The sequence below is a fragment of the Chaetodon trifascialis genome, chromosome 18, assembly GCF_039877785.1.
Source record: "Chaetodon trifascialis isolate fChaTrf1 chromosome 18, fChaTrf1.hap1, whole genome shotgun sequence".
Classification (NCBI taxonomy): domain Eukaryota; kingdom Metazoa; phylum Chordata; class Actinopteri; order Chaetodontiformes; family Chaetodontidae; genus Chaetodon; species Chaetodon trifascialis.
This window is the reverse complement of record NC_092073.1, coordinates 7,594,336-7,618,178: the sequence shown is the minus strand read 5'-3', so window position 1 is coordinate 7,618,178 and position 23,843 is coordinate 7,594,336. Positions and strand designations below refer to the sequence as shown.

General features: G+C 42.6%; 2 protein-coding genes across 7 annotated transcripts in view; both read right to left on the bottom strand.

Moving 5' to 3' along the window:
- The window catches only part of LOC139346483 (crystallin J1B-like), a 394,609-nt gene that overhangs the window by 164,375 nt on the left and 206,391 nt on the right, over positions 1–23,843 (bottom strand). The gene's annotated exons all lie outside the window — the stretch shown is intronic.
- The window catches only part of ntng1a (netrin g1a), a 101,510-nt gene that overhangs the window by 45,527 nt on the left and 32,140 nt on the right, over positions 1–23,843 (bottom strand). For all 6 annotated transcript variants that reach the window (XM_070985514.1, XM_070985515.1, XM_070985516.1 and 3 more), the window contains exon 3: positions 6,667–7,310. In XM_070985514.1, coding sequence (XP_070841615.1) covers positions 6,667–7,310 — 644 coding nt within the window. The remainder of the gene's footprint in view (positions 1–6,666; positions 7,311–23,843) is intronic.

Here is a 23,843-nt window from a genome sequence, read left to right as displayed (position 1 = left end):
GAAAGGAGGAAGAAAGAGATAAAGGGAATACAGAGGCAGCTGAGGCTGTTTGGGAGTGTCTGAGGCAGCGACTGGCTGGCTAATTGAGTTCTGTCAGTAACAAGATGCAAGGAGATAAAGTGAGGTCAGGTGTCATACTGAGATAAATGAAGGTTCGTAAAAGGTCAGAAGCAGAACACCCGCCACAGTGACGTCAATCAAGGACTCAAATGTCTATTTAGGATGATAGTTAGTCCTCCTTTAGGTGCCAAATGCTACAGTTCTCAGCAAATCTTGCAACAAAGACACAGAGTCTCGGGAGGTAACCACAAACCTTCGATGAGGAAGCTGACTGATGATATTTCAGTTGCAAACTAGAGGTCGCCAGTTAATAAACCAGCCTACGCTTCCTCTCCCGGTGGACCCACACGTGTAGGAAGGGCAGCTCGCAGCTTCAGACCGAACTGACTCACAACATGGCAGAAATAAAGAAAAGAAGCCTTTCCCTTTAAGCTTTGAAGTGAGAGGGAGGATAAACAAGGGCAGGGAGGGGAGAAAGCAAGCGTAGGTCAGAGGACAGACTCAGGCCACCGAGCGGTTTAATTTTAGAGCGTGTGCTTGTTACCTAATCACGCCATTCACAAAAAGCACCGTATCACTGCAGCACAGTATAAAGCAACTGTCAAAATGAAATAATAAAGAAGTGATTTAAGTATCGGACCTTTATTTGATAAATAAAGCAGTGAGAGAAAGTAAGAAAGAGGTAAAATTAGCTGATATTTCTGTAAGGATTTGTTTTGTTTGCGTAAAATTTGTTTTCCCTTCTTTCCTATCCAATGAATCATCTCACAGCGCCCTACATTCATTATCTAAAATTAGCTCCACCTCAACTAGTTAACTGCAGAATTCTTTTTAGCACTGATACCAGATATTAGTATTAACAATCTAATGATGTCATGCATAAAGCTATATACAGGGCCAGTACATTTACTTAGCGTACTTTAAGTACATTTTGCTGATAGTCCTTTTGTACTTTTACATTTTCATATGATTTTGCACACAGCACCTTAACTTGCAATAGAGAATACTCGCATTGCTGTATTGCTCCTGCTAAGTAAAGGATTGCAATACTTCTTCCACCACCGCTAACTGGTTAGTTGATGGACAACCTGCTGCATTGCTTTAATGCACAAAGTGATGTTACTTTATGGCAGACAACTTTGAGAACAGTGGTGTGGGTCATAATGGTCTGATATTGACATTACCCTCTTTGCATGAGCTGGAGCAGTGTATGGAAACAGTGACTGTGTGGACAGCAAAGTGACAGATTGATAAATGGGAGGAGAATGAATTGGGTGTATGATTACAACCACTTTACGGTTCTGGCCTTTGAGCAGCAACCACATCAGTACTTCCTGTATTTCCTCTTTGATGAGTCACCGCTTGACGCTCCACATCCATTCCCATCATTCGACAGTAAATATGACAGAGATGTGCATTAGACAATTTGACTTATAGCCCCACTGACGTTTGAAATACCTCACTTAAGTCATTTCTGCTGGACTAACAAAAGGCTGTGGGTCATTTGATTACAGCCATAAAACTAACATGTGGCACTGATGTTAACAGATGGTCTGAGTTATCTGGACCAATTGCTTGGCCTGTTCCACAAACATGGCATTCTCCCACACAATGACTAATGCAGACTGCTGATTCAAAAAAAAAAAACCAACAAAAGCTGAAATGCAGAGCGCAGCGGAAGTTAAATAGATGCTTATGGTGGCACAGAAAGAGAGACAGACAGAGAAAGACTAAGGAGGATAGACAAGTGGAATGACTTATTCAAGAGGGAAGTGGGCAGGAAGAAACATGAAATTAGCACAAATAGATTATCTGTCAACTACAGGCCAGCCTAAGAGCAAGCCAAGCACTGTGGAGGGACAGTGAGAGAGCGAGAAAAAAAAAAAGCAGATTGACTTCTTGTTTGTTCCTCCCTTAGGGGAGACCCGATAGAGTCATCACTCACCAAATTGCTGATCTGTAGTTGAAACAGCTGAATCCAAAGCACACATGCACTAAACACCACAGCAATTAGAATGCACCAAGAGTACGACCCATGAACCGTCTCATCTTTTACATCTGTTATATTTTTGGCTTAGATGAAAGCTCTGCTTGATTACACTCTTGGATATGTGTGTGCTGCAGTGGTGTGGACGTCCAATAATGTAACAGAAGAGTAGAAATGCTTTAAGTTGAACAGTTTGGGAAGGGTTGGATGAGAAGATCGACACCACTCGCATGAGTGTACGCTAAATACGAAGCAGCAGCCAGCAGCTGGCTAGCTTAGCTTAGCATAGAGACTGTAAACAGGAGGAAACAGCTAGCCTCCACCTACCAGCCCCTCCAAAGCTCACCAACATGTCTCATCTTGTTTGTTGAATCCATACAACAGTGTTGCATAGAAACTTCAACAAGAAGTTACTGGTCCCAGCCAAGAAATATTCCATAACCTCCCTGCTAAGCTCATTTCATGGGCTGCTAGTGGTTGCTATATATTTACCATACAGACACGAGAGTGGCATCAATCTCCTCATCTAACTCTGGGCAAGTACGTAAATGCATCTCTCAGAATAACGAACCATTCCTTTAAGTAATGATAATTCATTCCCAATGAAAGAATAATGCCGTGTGTTCTACTGTTCTACTTAATATCTGACACTATCACAGAGGTGCAGTGCTCTTATTGCACAGCATGCGATTAATCGTGTACCATGCCTCAAAAAAAATACAAATAAAAATAAATAAATGAAAATCCTTTATGTGAGTAGCAATGATGACTCAAGTGTGAAGACATGGTGACATGTTTACATTCTGTGGGCGCTGGCAGTGGGCATAGCAATATGATTGCTATGGATGTTTTTCATACCAATTTCAATCAATCTTCAGCTTTGACTGAGAAATTTTGAGAATTTATCTGAAAACAAGCAGTATTTTACAAATCCAATCATATTCCTCGATGCAACATCCAAATGATTTCACATATGACGTGAGCACTCATAAATGTTCTTATATTTAGATTTAGAAATTTCTACATTGTTTTTGCTGATCATATGTAAACTTAAAAAGGACTCCACTGATTTAGAATACCACTATTATAAGTGGATGGACAGTAAGACTGAATCTTTATCATATAACCAGTTCTGTAGAACCAGGAGAATCTTTTCCAGTGATAATGAATTTGAAAAACAAGCTCAAATGCTGTGTAATCATTTCATGGACGGAGAGAGAGTATAATGAATCTTTACTTAAGGACTGTTTTGACAAGAGTGCGGTCAGAGTGTGATGTCTGAGTCTAAAAGAAAACCTGAAGCCGTAGAGACTGTGAAGTAATTGGTCTCTACATACTCAGTAATGTCATCTGAGTACAAATTAGCTTTTTCCTGCCACTGAAATGTGTTGTCAAGTGATCCGGAACTGGGAAATACGTATGCATAAGATTGTTGCCAGTGATTAAGTAAAAAAGTAAGAAGTAGGTTTGTTAGTGCTCTCCTTTGAAGCACCCCAAATGATTGACCGAGAGTGAACATACAGGTGGTGAGCCCACTCTCCATTTGTTTAACATCCAAATGATCTTTTGAATTGCACTGGACTTGAGGTGAGCTCAGCAGAGATGTTGGTTTGTTATCACTATGGGAATTCAGTCACTGAACAAGACTCTTTCCATGAAGCTGATGGGGAAGCTGGACCAGAAAACGGCTGGTATAACCAATTTGCCCCTTCCAGTGAATTACCTATCCACCCTGCAGTCAAAGTGGCTGTGAACCCTAGAGGTTGTTTCTGACCTTCCCTGATAATCCTCCGTGGCACATATATGCTTCGGAAATTGAATCACAACTCCCACAGGTTCAAGGGTAAATTGTTGAAACAAACTCTCCTTTCCCTATCTTCTGGTTCTCTGTACACAAACAGGCCAGAAATAAGCCGGAAATGTAATTCACTATGTGGCATGAGTCTGTTGCCACATTGAGAAATCATTTACTCTGGGCCACAAAATGGATTGTCCTTAAAGATTTTGCCAACTAAAAACCGTGACGGTGGCACGATGTACAATTGTGACCAAACATTCCACCTACATTTCCTGATATAGGTGTTTTCTCTGGTTTCTGGTGGGTGGTGTTTATCCCTTGAGTGGTGGTACAGAAATGAAATGGGACAGGGTCTTTGTATGTAATTCAAGGCAGGGACCCAGAGCCCCTTTAGAAATAAGACTACTGCGCACAGGAGAATTAGAGCGAGACAGGGAGCGGGGAACAGAGTCTGAAAAAGAGAAAACGCAAGCCCGAAAGAGATCCTGTAGTAGCCTGAATCTTCTCCGGCTTTAATTACACTGTATTGATCACAGCCGGGGGGGTTGAGCGAGGAGGGAGAGAGAGATGACCAAATTGCAGGCTGTACTTACTGTAAAGCATGTAAAAATGGGAGGCATAGCAATTATACCAAACTCATACAGTAGATAATTAGAAAATCCTTGCAACCCCCCATTCTGTCTCCCTGCACACACTCATTTAGCACCGCTGATACAGTCCAACAGTGAGGGTGTCAAATTCATTTAAGTCACCAGCAGTATGCATTGTTCTCATCCATCCCACAGCTCCATGGTCGGTTTGATTTGAAATTCTTCGCATCGATTTTCTCTCCCCTGTGCATTTGGTCCTGTCCTTCCTTTTAATCAATCATAATAGAACGGTCATGCATGGCACTTCTGGCTTCCCTGTAACAACTTGAGCTACATGTTACAGATCCAAAGAGGTCTACTTCTGTGAAGTTGTGCTTCTTCCCTTCTTTTTCTAGGTTGACCTACTTTGGCAAAGAGCTTAGGTTCCTTTCTTTGTTTCTCACACTGTTGTGGCAAGGGCAGAAAATCTGCCAGCTCTCCTACTGTATTTCCCTCCACACCCCCTCCATCTCTCCTGATCCAACTCAGTCCAGCACAGTGAAATATGCCAGACTCAACCTCACTGCCCCTGCAAAATCGCTCCCACCGAGTCTCACAGAACTGTATTCCGGGGGTTAAGGAGCTTATGTCTCGTATACGACGCATGGAGAAAGGGGCTGAGCAGTGATTCGCCATGGGAGGAGGAAAAGGAGAGTGTAGCCTCTCTATGTTGAGTGTATCTCATTATGGCTGAACTGTGTGTTACCTTTGGTAAACAGTGGGGAACATTTCTCAGGCAAGCGTCACTCTAAAAGCAGCGGGCTGGTAAACGACAGCGGCCCGATGGTGGCGCACAGCCATTTCTCAAATCTACAGCCCCACAGGGATGTATGAGTTCGGTCATGATTAGTCAGATAGAATAAATAATCTGCGCTTATGACAGCCCCCCTTCATTTCAGTGCGTGTTGAATGGATGCCCCGTCCAACTCTTTTGTGTTAGTAAATTCCCTCCAGTTATTTTTGCTGAATGACCTTCTCAATCACAAGAAAAGTCAAAAATTCAATTTCTGAAAGAGGCATTCATTATCGTAGCCCCCTGTGCTCAAGGGTACCTGCCCATTTACAGTGCATTAGAGCGTTGTGTGGTATGGCTGTACTCCATTTTAATGGCACATTTAGGAAATCAACAAATTAGAGATTCATTAAATTGCTTGAAGGTGTGTGACAATATTAATGTAAATGGTGTCACAGCAGCAAACATATTATTACAATATAACTACGTAACAGGCAGCGTGGGATGAGAAAGGCAACAATTAAGGCCTTATTTTCATTTTAATCATTATTTAATGCTTCTACACAACCAAATTATTTAAAGAAACTGATGTCTGCTGTGAGCAGGACTCTACTGATGTTTCTATTTGTAGTTTAGTCTCTGGCAGCCTGACTTCAACACTTCTGCCCATATCTTTGAATTGTTGTGATGTTCCGCCACTCTGCACTTCTGCACTGCCAGCCTCTCATGTGTGAAAAGCACAACAAGAGTAATTAAATCTTCATCCCTACAACCATATTCACATCTGTTAAATTGAAAAAGCACACAGTGTAAAACAGATCCACTTAAGTCTATGCCCCAGTGACTCTTGTAGTATCGTCAGGAAGTGGGGAAGCTTTTGTCGGCTTTTCCGCTAACAGTATAATGCTTTCTTGTTTTCATGTTATATGACCCTCTGTGGACTCCGTAAATCAAACACTAATTACAACGTGCAGTGACCTGATGGCTGAAATGCTACCTCTAAGTCTTCCACGGGCTAATACACAGCTGAGTGAATTTGGCGTCCAAAATAGAGTGCTTCAGCAAGCTGTTAGCAGCTTAGTTAATTAAGACATGCTGACAACTGGTGAACTCTGCACATCATTATGGATCTGCTGCCTAATTGGAAAGAATGGTAACGGTAAATGCATTTTTCTTCGCTATTGGGTAGCTGTACTGTCACGGCAGTAAAACCACAGAAAAACCACTGAGGCATCAACCTTAAGAGTCATCAGTACATTATCAGTCCTAAACATTGGTCCACCCATAGCTGAATTAGCTGATTGGTTACCCCAAGGCAAGAAATTCTCCCATTTAGTTGATTGACGCAAATTCCTTTATAAATTTGGACTTGCTCAAATTACCAAAAAACAGGTGCTTTGATGGTAAATCCAGCCTCAAGTCCACCACATAGCACGTATACACAGAATTCAGGTCTTACCTGCCCTGGACTTTGATGTCAGAGATGGCATAGAAGTATCTGGACAGGTTGTTCTCGTCCACCATTGTCGCTCCTGTAGCGGGCCGCAGCAGGCGGATTCTCAGGTCAGTGATGGTAAAGAAGTCCCTCAGGTTCTTGGTAGTGTCCAGTTGGCCGTAAAGCGAAGCCATGTTGTGGAGCCGGGGCCCAGCAAACAGAGCAAAGCGGTCCTTGATCTCAAAGCGTACTGTTTTATCATACTTCCACACATAACCTCGTGAGTAGTCCTCAGTGCAGATGATGTCCAGCAGGGTATGCTGAGTCAAGTCTTGCACCGTCTTAGGCTCCATGGTAAAGGCGTCCAGGCAGTCAGTAGCATAGAACTGGTATGGCTGCCAGGTTCGTCCATAATCCAGCGACTTTTCTAGGACCATCTGTTCGGGTCGGCCTGACTCAAAGGTGAGGACGATGTCGTCAGTCAGCTCGATGGTCTTGTTCCAAGATAGCGTGATGTTGACCAGGAGGGCCTTTGGGTACTTCTTCCAAGATGTGGATTGCCAGAAGGTTGTGGGGTTACGGCCCTCTATGTCGAACATGAGCTCGGGTGGGTGGGCGAGTTCCTCTGTGCTGGCGTCACATTCATTATTACACATGTAGGGGTTCTCCTACATAGAGAGAGAGAGAGAGAGAGAACAGAGAAAACAAGAGAGAAGGAGGAAAAAAGTAAGGAGAAGTTCTTGGTCTTGGTCTTAAACAAATTGCATAATTTTCAAAGTTGATTATGAAGAGAACTTAATGTAAGCATGGCGTTGTACCTCTCTGACTATGTCTCATAGTTAGGGAATGAGTGTGTCAAATGCATAGACATGCTCTGCTGGGTGGAGTGTGCAGGCATCAATATTTGGAGCCATGTAGTTTTATGTTGCACATTTATCTTTGAGAATCTGCCAACGCCTCTGTTCACTCTTGTCATTAGAGCACATTACCCCCTGTCCATTGTCATTACACCAAGTTACTGCGTATATCATGTCATATCCTTTCAGGCCCTGAAATTAACACGTCTGTTGTCTCCTGCTCTCCAGTGTTAATATCACAAGAATACCGTGCCCTATGTGCCAAATGGCCCTGATAAAACATCAATTCATTCATAAACTGATAAGAGAAAATGAATGGCCTCTTTTCAGTCATATTTCCTGGTGAGCTGATTCGATCATCATTATTTGATTGGGTCTTCAAGTATCTGTAAGTATCTTGATTTTCTCGAGCATCTTACTTTTTTTTCCGCTTTGAGTCATCAACACAGAGCGCGTATACTATTAAACAGGTTGTGCACCTGACTTATATTTTGTATCATTTTATCATTTCCATCATATCTTCATTCATAGGACTCACATATGTCTATTTTCATCCCTCATGTCAGAATTTGACTTGTGGTTTTCAGACTCTCTTCGCAAGCTTCAAATTCATCACACCCCTTGCTTGAAAGAGGTCTTTCCAAAAACATTTGTCGGATTTACCACAAATCATTACCAGGCGATGTTCTCTCCTCGCTCCCTGGGGGCTCCATCTAGCTGTCAGGGGGAGGAGGCACTCCTCCAAGAGGACCTTTCAAGTGCTACAAGCTCCAATTTATCAGGACAAGATAATCCACTACTTGATTAGGTGGGAGATGTCACCCTGTGCGTGAGCCTATGTGTGTGTGTGTGTGTGTGCAGAGGCGAGTGTGGCGATGTGGTGAGGAAACAGGGAGAGGAGCAGGCCTCTGGTGTAAGACAGTGTAATGAAGCAGTGAGGCAGAGATTGAGTAAATTAGAGGGAGAAACAGCTCCATTCAGCTAATAAGCTTTGCAAGTTTTTCTCTGTCCTCCAAGGCAAGGTGACAATGAAACAGGGCTCTGTCAGGCCTTCTGACTGTTGGAGGGTCCCATTAATATCCTGTCTGGACCATCCCCTACAGGCTTCCCCCAGCACTGGGCAGTGGTGGCTGGGAGGAGACGGAGAGGGAAGAAAGCAGACTGGCAGTGGAAAATTCCACTTGGGTTTTAGTGTACCATTTCATGGTGGGAGGTTAGGTGTGCCATTAACTGCAACATCTGGTGCGCGGCATATCCACAGACAGATGTGTAATAACTCATAGCTGACAGTTATGCCTGCTTAGGGGGTGTGGACAGTCTCGAAAAAACACACTTGGCATGCAGGATGGTCGGCTGTGTTGCTGTAGCTTGTTGGAAACACGTTCATTCAGGGAGACTTAAAACTGTTAGTGAGTGATAGTGGGACACAGGTGTAGATTTGGGAGGAGAGAGAACAACATGTTGCTTTTCTTCCCCCCGCCTGTTAATTTTTGTTAATTATACTGTATTTCTATTGTATCACACTAATTGAACAACACTCCTACTGATGCACTTTAGTGATTAGCACATCTCCTTTAAAATGATGCCCTTGTAAGCCTGAAATCCTATTAAAGGTCGTTGGAGAAATCTATATTTTAATAAAATCTGATTTCAGTTTTACATCAGGCAATTATTTCCTCATTCTCATATGTATAGACTTTGTAATGTAAGAGTTACTTCTTTCTTACTTCTAAACAGTGCTGAAGGAGCTACTCAAGTTATTCCAACTTTTAGGTAACTGCACCTGAAAATCTTAGTTGACCTCTGGTGGTTTAACTTCTCACCTCGCTGCAGTGATGTACAGGTGGACCCTGTGACATCACTGTTGGGCATTGTTACACTTCAACAGACCACAGCCAACCACCAGCATCACTGCTGGGCGAGGTCAGAGGTCAAACAGCAAACAGCTTGCAACAGCAAAACACTGCGTTTCAATCTGGTATTAAAGGTACTGAAGTGTTATTAGAAAAAATACTGAAACTCTTCTACTGGACAGTTATTTTATTATGGATTATATTATTGATGCACAAATACGTGAGCAGCATTTTAATATTGTACATATTAAGGTGGGGCTCATTTTAACTACTTTATGCTCAGCTGGGAGATTAATCTTAAACAGTTTATCGTATTTGGTAAAATATTCTCAGGTTTTGTATGTAAAATATTATTCTGCAAAGTATCAAGTAACGACCGCTGTCAGATAAATCCACTGAAGTAAATTTCACTCACGCAGCTGTATCATGTCTGAGGCCAAACTTTTTGTTCCTTTACGTCTAAATCAGGCCCATCCTGTGATCAGCTATTACTGTAACACACACACACACACACACACACACACACACACACACACACACACACACACACACACACACACACACACACACACACACACACACACACACACACACACACACACAAACTGCCATCCACACCAGCACATCTCTGTAATCAGACAAAGATGTATCCATATCGATCTCTGTGGGCAAGCCAGCTGAAAATCTGCTGCGTGTAGCACCTGGCAACCTTGGCCAGTCGTCCGGTGCTCCCCTGAACACACAGGTTAAAAACCTTTCATTACTGTCTCCTCCGCTTCTCGCCTAACGACAAAATACTGCCTTTATGAAGATCAATAACCCCACCAGTCATTCCGGAGAAGAGAAAGGAGATGCTGAGTATACGGCCTTGTGAAAATCAATGGCAGGTTTCTGTGTTTTACTGTAGGGCAGCGAGGAGGGCTCTGTTAGCCGATTAATGCTTTGGCACACATTAAATAATTGACAGGCACTGCAGCATTGCTGTAATTACAAAAGATGTTTCTATTAATCCTAGTGTGATGATAAGTGGCCAGGACGGGGGACAGCCATCGCAGATTACAAAGCCAGCGCTGAGGTTGCTGAAGCGGGATAAGTCACGCTAAATTGCCGCTAATAGAGATGCCGTCGACCCACCCAAAACGCAGAGGCTTAATCCGATTATTAGCATTGTGATGCAGTGAGATAGTACGAGGGAGCAGGCGCGTGTGCGTGCAGGTGGGTGTTCACGTGCGGCAACGCGCATGTGGGTGGATTTCACAAATCATCAGGAAGCTGCTCTGAATTCATCTGGCGTTGTGCCTGTTATTGTCAAACTGTTCAGGCTAATTTTACCAACTGACTAGAGGAATAAAAATCAACAAAGCGGCAACGTGGAGGATAATGAATTAGACTAAATCCACTCAGCTGCACTCCACAGACCAGCGTCATTTGTGGCGTTTAGGCCAGAGGAAAGCATTTTCCCTCTCTTTGCCATCCAAGGCTTTTAGATATGTTAGAGGTGGAACAATTTGCCTGATGCACTCACAAAGTATGAGAACACTTCACATCATTTGTCTGTCTCAATTTAACTCTCAAGCAAGTAAATTGTATCATGTTTCATCCTTCACCCTAACATATATATGCATAAATGAAAAACCTTAAGAACAAAACTTTACGTAGAGAGTTGCTCTGACAGAAGGGGGGAGGGAATATTTGTGTAATTGTCCTTATCAGTTATTGCATTTGTACCAAAAATCAAATACAGAGGTCAAAGTTAGGATGAAAAGCAGATATATACATATGCAACAGAAGTGCAGAGCAGGAAAGTTACCGAGGCTTTGAACATGTCCCGTTTTAAATAAGATGACCGTGGCGGCTGACAGCCTCGGCCCGGCCACACCGCTGATGGAGGACGGCACTTGGGGGAATATAAATTTACTAACTGCCGACAAGCCATCTAGATAGATGGGCTCCCACCAATCAAACAAATCCGTTTGTGTGACAGATGTCTTGCACTTCTAACCCAGATAGCAGATTGAATCCACCCTCCATGTTTTTTTTTCCTCTACCTTTCCTTCTCTTTTTCTTCTTGCACTAAAATGTTTAATTTCAAAGGTGTGCAAACTTGAGAGAAATAAATCAACCTAAGAGGTGGTTTGATCTTGTTTTTAAAAAAGGAGGAATACTCTTAAAGGACTGACACTGTGAAGGGAAAGCAGTATTTTTTTTTTTTCAAATAATCTTTGGTTATGTTTTAGCGACTCTGTTTATCAGCTGTTTCTTATCACTTATCGCTTTCTTGTCACAGCTGCTGACCTTGGAGAAAATGTTGAAGCAGGACCTGATGCAGTTTGAATAAAAGAGCACTGACATCGAGATCCAGACTGTCAAAGAACCTAAAATCAGTTTTACATTTTGGTCACTTTTCATCACAAACCTTTAAACTATGAGCTTGAAAAAGAGCTTCATTAATAATAGCCCAATAGAACAGCGGTGCATCCTCATTTAAGGCAGTTTCCATAGTGAGGAAGAGAACGTTACAACAACACAAGGCAACTGTCAATCATTGCAGCTTCGAGCTCTGGCTATTCTGAGCAGACTTTGAAGGATTTCTTCACCTTGCATACAGTAGGTACACTTACAATATATACATTTTGACTAACAGCAAGCGAAGCAGACATCCTTTATACATTTTGACTTTTGGCTTTTTGATTGCAGCTGTTCCAAGAAATTTAATGAATTCATTTACATAATGTGTGGTCTATAAGAGATATCATGCTTTATTTATTCAGACCTACGCAATGCCACAGCAGGCAGACCAACATCCATCACACACACACACACACACACACACACACACACACACACACACACACACACACACACACACACACACACACACACACACACACACACAGACTTCTGTCTTTGCTGTCACTGTTGTATATGAGAAAGACAAAGACGCATGGACAGTGATGGGAGGAGTTGAACACATATCAATACCAGAGCCCGGGAACTCCCGATGAGAGAAACAAATTGCTTCCTCGCCACATGCTCCAGCCGTTGCCGGTTTGGTAAGAAGCTAAACTTCCGAAGAAATAAATCCAAATCATTTCCAAGTCACACTCCCACTCTTATCCTTTGCTTTGCATCTGCAACTGCTGTCTTTAAAGATTCAGTGGTCTATTAGGAGAGTAATCTTTATTGGCACAGAGGTTTAAAATGCATTAAGATTAAAGATCACATGCACTTAGATGTCTGTAAGCAGTCAATGATTTGTTAATTTTCAACTGGGAGGGGGATGGCCCAATGGGAGGGGAAGCTTTGGGGGTGTGTTTTCAGCGGCACAGATGTAACTGAATGATCACAGACATATTACAGGAATACTACAGGCAGCAGTGAGTCTACATGATCCTCTACATGTTGCTCTGTGTCACTTTGATCACAAAGGTGACGCCACTCTGCAGAATATATAAGCTACAATATATATAGAACTGAGTATTTATACTTCAGCACCACGGACAGCACCACGGATTTATCAATACGCAGCACAGTCAGGCGTCTGATATTTCAGAGCTCAGCAATAACAACTGATGTAAGATATTTTACCCATCCATCCATCCATCCATCCATCCATCCATCCATCCATCCATCCATCCATCCATCCATCCATCCATCTTGCATTCTGTCCAAGGTCATGCAGGACTGAAGGCAATCCCAGCATGCACTGGACAAGCTGCACATTCCACCTGCACAGGTCTCCTGCTGTCCATTAAAATTGGCAGCAAGTATGAAATGAAACCAGCTTCACTTATTGACGAGGAAAACGGGCTACAAAGTTCAGTTTGACAGAAATTCATAAAGCAGGCAAATATTTCTGTCACCTGCACGTCTATTACAACTTTGTGCCACGTGTGAACATTTCATTGCATCAGCGGCGTAGAATTTCTCACACCTTCTCCCCAGAAATGCATAATCTCCTTTCTTACATCTATCAATTTCTCTTCCACATTTTTACCTCTCTGTCCTCGGCGAGGTGTGAGCGTATGTGTGTCTGTGTGTGTGTGAGACGGGGGTGGGGGTTAAAGCTATCCCTGCTGCATTAATGAGACCTTGTGTTCCACGATAGATTTCTTCTTCCCCGACCCAGGGGCTTGATTGAAGCAGTGCTTTCTCAATTTCAAAATCTTTCTCTCTCTCCAGTCATGCCAACACCTTTACTGGATTCTCTCGCCCTCTCTCTCGCTCTCTCTCTCTCCCATGGTGATGGGTGATGCAGACAGAAAGAGGGGCTTAACCTGGACGTGGAATGAATATTGGATGCCAGTGTGACAGATTACAGTGGTAATAGACACCCAGGCCAAATCCTCACAAGGATTACAATCATATTTTCAAATGGCTCAGGGTCGGCCGGAGGTCGACCAGCCTGGCCCATGGTCAACAATGCGACGGGGGACCTGAAATCACACACAAACACACACACACACACCCCAACACACACCAGCTTGGGCTTTGCCAACTGTGTCTCAGGACAGGCATGTTTTAGCATGTGTTTTCAGATTTTAGAATCGCTTTTGGACAAAGTTAATATTTTTACTGTAACCTTTAGGTCAAAAGTGTGAATTCATATTTTGACATGAGATAAAGTTATGGGTTAAAGATTAAACACCGCTGAGGGCATTAGAGCCTTTGAATACTCTCTCTCACTCTCATTTTATGTTCACTTTTTTTTAATCTCATTGTATTTTGAATAATTTGGATTTCACTAAATGAACTGAGAAAAAAATTGAAAGAAGAAGACTCAAGTCTCACCATGCCAGTTGTTGTACACCCACACAAACACAGATATAAAAAGAGTGTTGGTGCTCCACCAACCCTCAGCAGCTTGAAGTGGAACGTAGACCGACAGCTCAAAGCGTCCAGCAGATGAAATATGTTGTTTTGTGGCACCAGTGGGGGAAATCCAATAGTGATCTAAGGCAACGAGCCGCAGCGATCAGCCACCTTAAGCACCACAGTGCCGGCCGTCCAGTCGACTGAGGGGAGTTTATGAGGCGAGACGATGTGTAAATGTCCTCGTGTTGCGTTCATCGCGATCAGTGGTGGCGATTTAGAAGATTCATGAGCCTTAAAACAATAGTGGGGAATGTCTTCAGCACGCAGCCTCTGCACATTCAGAAGATATAAAAACAATTTTATATTCCATTATCTTTTATATGGCAGTGCGAGCCCCACCGGGTGCCACTGCGATACACTTTGGAGGACAGGACGATATCCCCTGCTTAAGAGATGGTAGATTTGTGAGAGCAAGGCAAGTACACCCATTAAGAACTCCAGCCAAGGGTTGTTTGATGGCTGTAAGAATACCTTTAACACAGGCAGTGAAGCTGACAGGTTAATGGTACAGTAAAGAACATTGGCACAGTTCACTCTAAGCTAAGGAAACATATTCACGCAGCACAACGTGCATGCTTACGGTTTTCTCTGAGCAAAAATAAATTGTGATCTTTGGAAAGATCTCCTGATCTAAATGTAGAAGGAGTGAAAGGTGAATAATGTCTGGCAGCATGAAAAAAAATCAGCAGCACGGTTTGAATTTTGAATGTTGACTTCAATTTGAATAACTTGTAGAGTGTCGAGGCGCAAAAGCTGTTCATTAGGACAATTAGTTATGAACGTAGACACACAGTAAATAAGGTATTAATACGTCTTTGGATTGCTTTTCAAAGTGAGGGAAGAAGCTGTCTTCAGCAACGAGAATACTGAGGATGAAAGCAGAGGAGATCACTGTTTCATGCAGCTGCTTTTATTTCAGCTGTGGTCAGTGTCATGCAGTGGATGAAGGAATGCAGTGCTGGCGGGGGAGGATGTGATGGGGACCTCTACGGATGAAGCCTGAGCGTCAAATCATGTATTGTATTTGATTTTATTTGTGGGAGACTGCAACTGGTGTTATTATTGGTGTTATTTCAGCCCACACAGTTGTTACATGTGCACTGACAATTGCATTTACACAATCCATCCTCTATGTGTTTTGGGTGCATTTACACCTGCACTTTCATGCGGTCAAGCAAACCCAAAATGCATTTCAAAGCCAGGTGTAAAGGGGGTCTGCTTTAACCATTTATCTCTGAGCTTAGATTCTGTGTTTGAAAACTACTTTTACACTCTCAGTCACAACCTTCACACACTCAATCGCAACATGCAGGGTTTAGTTGTTACAGCGGACTCAATATGTGGATATACTGGGAAAAAATGTAATTTCAATTTTCTCAAATTAGTCAAGCTATGCTGTGATCTTTCAACCTCCTGGCAACTGCAAAATTATCCCAGGGGGTAACTCTGGATAGGAATCACAGATTTACACAGTGGTGTCTTAATATAGAACGATAATAAATTACCTGTGACGAATACCCAGTGGAAGCGGTAGTGTATTAAAATGGAAAAAGAACAAGTGTACCATGTGCCATTTCAAATCAAAGACTAATCCTTTATTCAAATCTACAAAAGAAAAATGGGGCATTATTAATTTACAAGTAACTTAAGCAAAACTTTTTTACTTTTTAACTTTTCTGTTTGAGTGCTGTCTGGAACTGGTCATTTTTATTATGCATTATGCTTGTTATAAAAAACATGTGACACATACAGTGAAAATTTAAGCGAACAGCTTCCAGGTACACCAGTAGATGTGGCTTTTTTGTAGCTTCAAATAAAGAACATATTTTAGGCGACACTGCTGCACCCCATCGGGAATGGAGCGCTCTTATTTTCATTCATCTTTTATTAAGATGACATTTCCACAGTGAGTCAATACACCAGGGCACAATCGATCTGCTGGCTGCTGCATTGCTACATCTCTCAATCAAACTGTCCTGTCAGATAACATGAAGACTCTGGAATTTTTCACTGTGCATTAAGATTTGAAAAGAAGACCAGCCTGCGGCCATGATCACCCCTTATCTTTCAGCTAAGAAATCCCCCAAGAGCTGACATCATGAAGCAGGGTCTACATCACACTCACTACCCCTCCATCCCCCATTGCCATTCCTTTCCCTCTTGCCATCTCTCCATCCACGCTTTTTTTTTTTTTTTTTTTTTTTAATGGTATAATAATGCTACATATCCTGTATAGAAGCCCTCTGGAGATACATGAATCTCTGTCACCTTGACCAAGCTAAGAGGCTAACCCCAGCGCTGGGAGCTGCCCCAGCTTCATCCCCATGGATACAAACCCCGACCTGCTGCAACAATAAGGCTGCCTTACAAATTAGTGCTAGAGCATTTGCTGTCCTCATGCCAGAGGGGAAGGAAGTAAAACACAAAGGAATAAAGGGGCACTGACGCCAATGATTGTTGATATGGTTCAGCCTGGGACTAACCATGCCTGAGCCTGTCCAAATTTTGAATTTAGGCATCAGAAATTATAACATAGTGTGGTTAAAACACACAACACTGCAATGTAAAAAATGTATTTGTTTGGTGTACGGCGTATAATTCATAAAGGTAAAATTAGCGTAGCGACTCTAGGCGCTGATATGGGAATGACTTAGCTAGAAATGTAGCAGGTTTCAGCATTGAATACATCCAAGTGAAATACAATCCTGTACGATGAGAAAAAAATGGAAGAAAGTGATGGAAGCAATAAAAAGAAGAGGTGAAATTACACCTCATCTCCCGTTCCAGTATGTTGTTGCCCATAGTTAGCTTGTCTTCAGCGCCTCCTACAGGTGAAAGGTTATATTTTCTCTCATCATTCTCATGTAACTCAGTCAGAATCATGACTGCCTTTCAGCTATATGTACGTCTGTTAACAACCCATCTGTTCCTGCTCACATTGTAAATTCTATATATGCATAATAATAAAACGTGCTAGTTTTAATTGTGTAACTACCATGATAGTGTGTTGGGCTCTGAGTGCTGTCAAAACACAAGTGACCTACAATCAATACTGTCCCTGAACGTATCCTGTGCAGACACTGATGGAGGACTGACACCGCTGCTCTGCCAGCGTGTTGTTCACACTGTGACAGGTTTGGTTACATAGAAAGGCTTTGCCAGACACTGAGGACTAAGGAACATATTTCTATGGGTTTAGCGGCTGTAATGAAAATCAAGCCTTTGGACTTTTTTACTTTAACCAATATTTGATTCCCCCACAAATGACTGCTCTGACCTTCAGGCCAATAGAGAGATATAGTATTGTTTTTTTGGACAGATGCCACGGTTTTTAGGATCTCATTTGGCTGCATTAAGAAACAGACACACCTTTTACTCATAAATGCCAGAAAAATTAGTTGTGATGAAAATAAATACTATCAGGAGAAATGACTTCTCATCTGGCCTGCTGCCACTGAAGAATGAGCAGAGCAGCACAGTGGCCATCGCGCCATTTTTGCTCTGGAAGCTCTCACAGCCATATAAGTGCCATCACATTTCACTCCGAGCAATGTCTTTTCAATCAAGCCCCCATCATCAAGCTTCACCCCTCATTAGTGGCTCGACAGACCTCCGTGAGTACATGGAGAATCTATTCCCGTTAATGAGCGTGTCTGTGACTCGGTCAGCAGCGGCCAGAGCAGGGGGTAAATTTAGCACCTTCTAATTATCTCAAAGGGGTCTGCAGCATGAGGGTGGAGGGCTGACGGTGTTGGATATGTCAAAAAAAACAAAAACAAACCATAAATCGACATCTTCCGGATTCACAAGATATCCATTTTCTTTTTTTCTTCTTGTCTTTAGGGGCTCTTATTTTATTTATTTTTTGAAATGTGAGTTTTTACGAGATGATTAAAATCAATATTGTGGTAAAGCTCTGACTTGGCAGTGTGGATATTTAACTGTGCAGAGTGTAGTTGAGATTCAGCTCCAGGCCTCTCTGTCAGATCACTGCAGGTCTATTTAGTCATTCTACAGGGAGACTTTCTTCTCCCCCCACCCCCCCATCCCCCCTTTATTCTTCTTTCTCTGTCTCCTTCCCTCCCCTCCATTTTTTTCTTACCACTGAATCTGAGGAAATGATTGGCAGATGACTCCTGGGAAAAAGAGCTCGGGCCTTTTCCTCTCTCAGAGCTCTAAGGATCACGACACTCAAACACGCTGACAGGCAACGCGGGCATGTGTGCACGCACGCACGCACGCACGCACGCACGCACGCACGCACGCACACACACACACACACACACACACATTCATTTTAAAGGCAAGTCACACAGAACCCTTAAGAAAAATAAGGACAAATACACACACACACACATACACACACAGTTGTTTTTCCTTCACTTTTTTGGACATCCTATGGACTCACATTCATTTACACACACACAGACTCATTAACTTGGCACTCTACTTATGATCTTTGACAGCTTAGTGTATTTATAAAAATGAACGAAACTCCTAAACTTAGCCAAGAATGGACTTTTTGGACATCTTTCTCTCTGATTTCACATTAAAAAAGCTTAGTGACCTCATATTATCAGCAGCTGTGACCACAGAAAATAACTGCGTCCCTTTAAAGTCACCACCTCATTTTTGCCAAAGGATTAAAAAAAACAGCGGCGTCAGTGTAACAACATGACAAGTCCGTTCTTTAGCTTAAAGCAATAGAAAGCATTTGCGAACACCAGTCAGTACAAAGGCAGCCGTCAAAAACTGTGAATAACAATTCAACTCCTGAAATGTGCCATTCTAGGTCTTCATGCATGATTAAAACTGAGATAAAGGAACTCTTCAATGCCACCAGCAACAGCGCACCAAAGCAAGAGGGCACACTTGATGCATCTATTCTTTGAAAGCTCGCCTCTCTTCCCCTTCATCATGTCAGGCTAGAAAAAAGGCAGCGGTCCAGAAAATAAAAACTAAGGGAAGACTCTAAGAGCACGCAGCCAGCAACAATGAAACACAAGTGGATCCACTTGATTCTACTACAATAACTTCAAGCATCTGCCACCATCGTAATCACAACCCTCAAAAGGGAGTCAAGGGTGCTCCGCCAGCTGATTGTCTCTGAGCTCTTGATGAGCCACCATTATAAAAGATGAGAGAAAATTGTGTGTGAGGGGTAAAAAGAAAAAAAGAAAAAAAAAAAAGAAAATGATATCAAAAACTTTAACAGGGCCAGGGGGAAATACTACACTAATCAACTCCACTCTGCTGAAATTATAGATGAATTAAACACTCCGTTAGTGATTAATTAAACCGAGAGATTCAAACTAATGAGACCACACAGAGAAGTGTGTGTGTGCGCGTGTGGGTGTGAGGTGGGGTGGCCTGCGAAATTTCTTGTATACATTTCTGGCAGCAAACACAGCAGCAGCAGCAGCAGCAGCAGCAGCAGCAGCAGCACACCGGTTTCAGGCCGCAGCCTGCTTTACAGAGGGATTAGATGCAGTGGTTGATTTTGTGATGGCTGCACACGGGCTGTGCTCATTACAGAGTCAACAGATAGCTGACATAAAGAGATATTTGCTCTCGGACTTTAGGGAAGGGAACATCGTTGTTTACACTCGCAGGACAATAAAAATGTAAAATCAGTAAGATTCCACATAAATATTCATAGTTTGCCTATAAATACAGGAGCAAAGGGTTCAGTCAGGAACTTAGTGCACTTAGCGGCAGCAGATGTTCATGTGTTGGCAGGTTTTTGTGACGTAAGGGGTTTGATGCTCATGCTGTCTCCCGCTGGGGAGGAAGAGGAGGAGGAGAAAGGGCGGAAGAAGAAAAAGAGGATGATGACTGCATGTCATGTTTTGTCATATAGTAGATGTTGTTGTTGCTTGTTGTCACAAATGATTGTGTCAGCTCATTTTCTGTGTTATTTATGTTATTTATGTGTTCCACTTGAGATAAAATGCCCACGATGACATAACATGAAGCAATGTAACTTCATATACATCATTGTTCCTGTTAATGGTCCAGGTGGAAATGAATAATGGAAACAATGTATAACAGGAGAGTTTAACACTTCAAAACACAAGCAGGATTGCATCGAGTCACACTGTGTGCATTTCATTTAGGGAGGGAGGTTGTGTTTATAATGAGGAGAAGGACCAGATGGATGTAAGGTTACATGAATCATCTCCAAAAAAAAAAAAAAATCAGGATGGTCCCTAACTTCAGATATTTTACATCTGTTGTCACGGTGTCAGGCTTCAGTGTGGGGTCATGAGATAATAGTAACACATGTGCAATATCAGCCAGCTTTATCCTGCAATGCAGAACCAATCTGGAGAAACATGATTAAAAGTCCTGAAGAATGATCCTCATTAAACGTGTGAATGCTGAACTTAAAACAATCTGCACCTGTGTGTTTTTAGCCTGCTTCTTTACATCCTGGCAAATGTGCATCCTGAAACGTCACCCTGCTCTGGCAGCCAGGAGTTCCTGTTCGCCGTTTCAGACACGTCTAATGTCTTCACAGACGCTGGAATAAAATCCGAATGGCTTCTTCAAGGGTGTTTTTTTTATATTTGGCGACTCTGGGGAAACGGCGTGACGAACATCATTTGGATTTTTACCATTTCACAGCTGAAAGTAATAAAAACAACATAAACTTACTGTCACACTGAAGGATATTCTCCTTTTAAACTTAGCTGCCCTGGGAATGTGCTATCATCATCAGCACTTAGGCATTTTTTGAGCTGTTAATATGCATACAGTAACTACAAAACTGTCTTCTTGCAGTGTACAGTGTGATCTGGGACAAAGAAAGCAGCAATATCCCCCGGATCTACATTTCCTTGTTTCGAAAGGAGTCGAGTTTGTAGACTGGGTTTGTAGAATAAAAGAGAACAGTGCTGACTGCAGGTTCCTATGTCCTATTTTGGTGCCTGACTGTTCATGAACTCCTCCAGAAATACGTGCAATCAAAACTATTTGTGCAACCCACAGTGAGATTTCACCTTACGGAAGGTTTTCTTGTTAAATCCAAAAGCTGGCACGGCACATTATAAAATGCTGGAAAGATGAGCATATTCTTTGAGGGTGCCATTTGTTGGTCATTCCTACATCGAGAGCATGTGCTGTACATGTTTGCATTTCAGCCATAGAGAAGTTAGTTTAACCATAGAGGGAGTCGTTAATTAGTGTAATCAAATGCTAATGACTGGAAGCCAGACTACAGCGTTTTAGGCAGAGGCACCTGGGGCCTCATTTATCAATCACGTGTGCAATTACTTGTACACACAGAATCGGATTTATCAATTTCTTCGTGTGCTTGAGGATGTGTGTGCGTGTAGAACCGCTCCTGACAATGCGTACCAGCAAATCCCAGTGACGCGCAGGTGTATTCGCAGGTACAATTCCTAGATTACAGACACACACCTCCCAGCGCTACTGTCGAACCACGTAAGCATGAAAAATAAATTGTCTGTGATGAAGACGTGTTTTTTTTTTTTTCCATGGAAAGCAGGGGAATCAGTGAAAGCAGTGAATTTATGCCGTTATTTTCCTCCAAGTGCGTCACTGAGCAGCTGTGGCTGCATACAGGAGTTAGCGACGTTCAAGAAAAGCAATGAAAAACTGTTACCTATTGGTACCTGTTTTATTTTTATTGATTTAATTTACAGTGTTCTGCAGTTCTTTATATGACCATCAAAACTTTCTTCTTCGTACAGGCAGCTCAGATAAACATTCACTTGCTGTTGCCATACTTTGATAAAAGAGGCCTCTGGTGTTTCCTAGTTGTTTGCGACCATGTAAGGATACTAGTATGCTGGTTTTTATTCAGTACTGTACAACACCAAGGTTGTTTCATTCCCAGGTGCTCCATCCAGGATCACTGTTTCACGACTCGAGCTGTTTTTTTTCCGTTCATTCTCACCCTTGACTTCCTGTTCAGCTATTCTCTACCACCCCTGCATGCACTTTTTTGCCTGTGACTGACAACAATAACAATGCATGGTGAAAGTAGGGTGCAGCGCCTGTGTTTCCTGCCCCAACAACATCTCAAACCCCTACCCGCTGAGCAGAAAAAGATCTCTCCCTTACTGCTCTACCACCTCTTCCTTTACTTCTCCTCTCTGAATGTTGATTTAATCTGACGTGACAGAGTTGTGGAAGCCATGGGCGGAGGTGTTACAAATGCTCTGTCACCACGTTAAACATGGCAGGAAGCGAACGCCTCGACAGCTCTCGGATGCAACTTGGGAAATCTTGGGAAAGTCTGTTTGACTTCAGCCTTTATCTCTCATTTCAACTGCACCGGCAAACTGCTCTGTGCGTACCCCGTTCGGCTGGCCTAGTTTTGATACTGGCGAGGGAGAATGCGCTAGCGGGGAAGTGGTGGCAAGGAAGGGGGAGGGGAAAGGCGAGCGCTGGATGCCAAAGGGGAAAATTCCTGGTTCAAACGATGCATACAAAATGTAAACACAGTTTACTATTTGGTTAAACAGGCCTTTTATTTGTTTGGAGGAAAACTCTAAAATGAAATCTACAAACAAGATACATTATCAGAACAGACAGCAAACAGCAGCAGCTTTTCATGATGCGGCGGGGTCGACGATGTCAATACCAATCAAACCGGCGTTTCATTTCAACGTAAATAAGGTGTCACTGAAGCGGCGGTGGAAAAAATAAAGTTAATGCATATGACTGCGGAGTATCAAACTTCCACTTTCCTCTGACTCAACAGTATCGGCAGAAGTGAGGGCTGGCTGTAATTCAGCCTTCCTTATAGATCTAATCTCTGTGGCATTATCTGACCGTTGCCTAGATTTGAAAAATATCTGTGTTGGGGGTGTGTGTAAATTTTCTCTTGTGTGTGTGGAGATGACTTGTAATACAAATTTTGGGGAGGCCAATGTTTCAGCTTCAGTTGTAGGATTAAATGATGCACTGATGTACAAAGAAGGACGTTGGTGTTGTGCATGAGCTGTGTAGATCTTAATTCAAAATCTAACTCTCATTGCCATAATAACCCCACACACACACACACACACACACACACACACTCACACATATACACACAGGTGACACTATGTCCGTGTGGTGCTTTGTACAGCATATGTGATGCCATCTAAACGTGGGAAACAAACAGCAGCAGTCTCTGTTTTAATGTCCGATGTTGTGTTGACCCACCCATCCACCACGACCTCCTCTCCACGTCACTTTGTCTCTAATGTCACACGACTTCCTTCTTTTCTATTCTTGTAATTGCTGTCATAAGAACTTGTTCAGCAGTGTTTCCCCTGGCTAACCGAGCACATCTGCTCCGCAAAGTTGAACAAAGATGAGTGTCTTGTGACTGAATGGAAATAAATCCCTGCAGCCAGGTCCCAGAATGTGGTGAATGAGGCCTTCTCAGAAAACTAAGAAGAGTGCAGACTGACTGGTTTTGGCACAAGATATTCAACAAACAAATATGGCTGGTTACTTTGTCCTTATACTTTGGGCTATGTGATTCAGATTAGCATTTAGGGAACAGCTTTCAACAACAAGAGAGAGGCAAGACGATTGGTTTGGCAACATTTTGTCTCACTTCTCAGGTTGATTGCTACTTAAGGCCAGCCAATGTGAA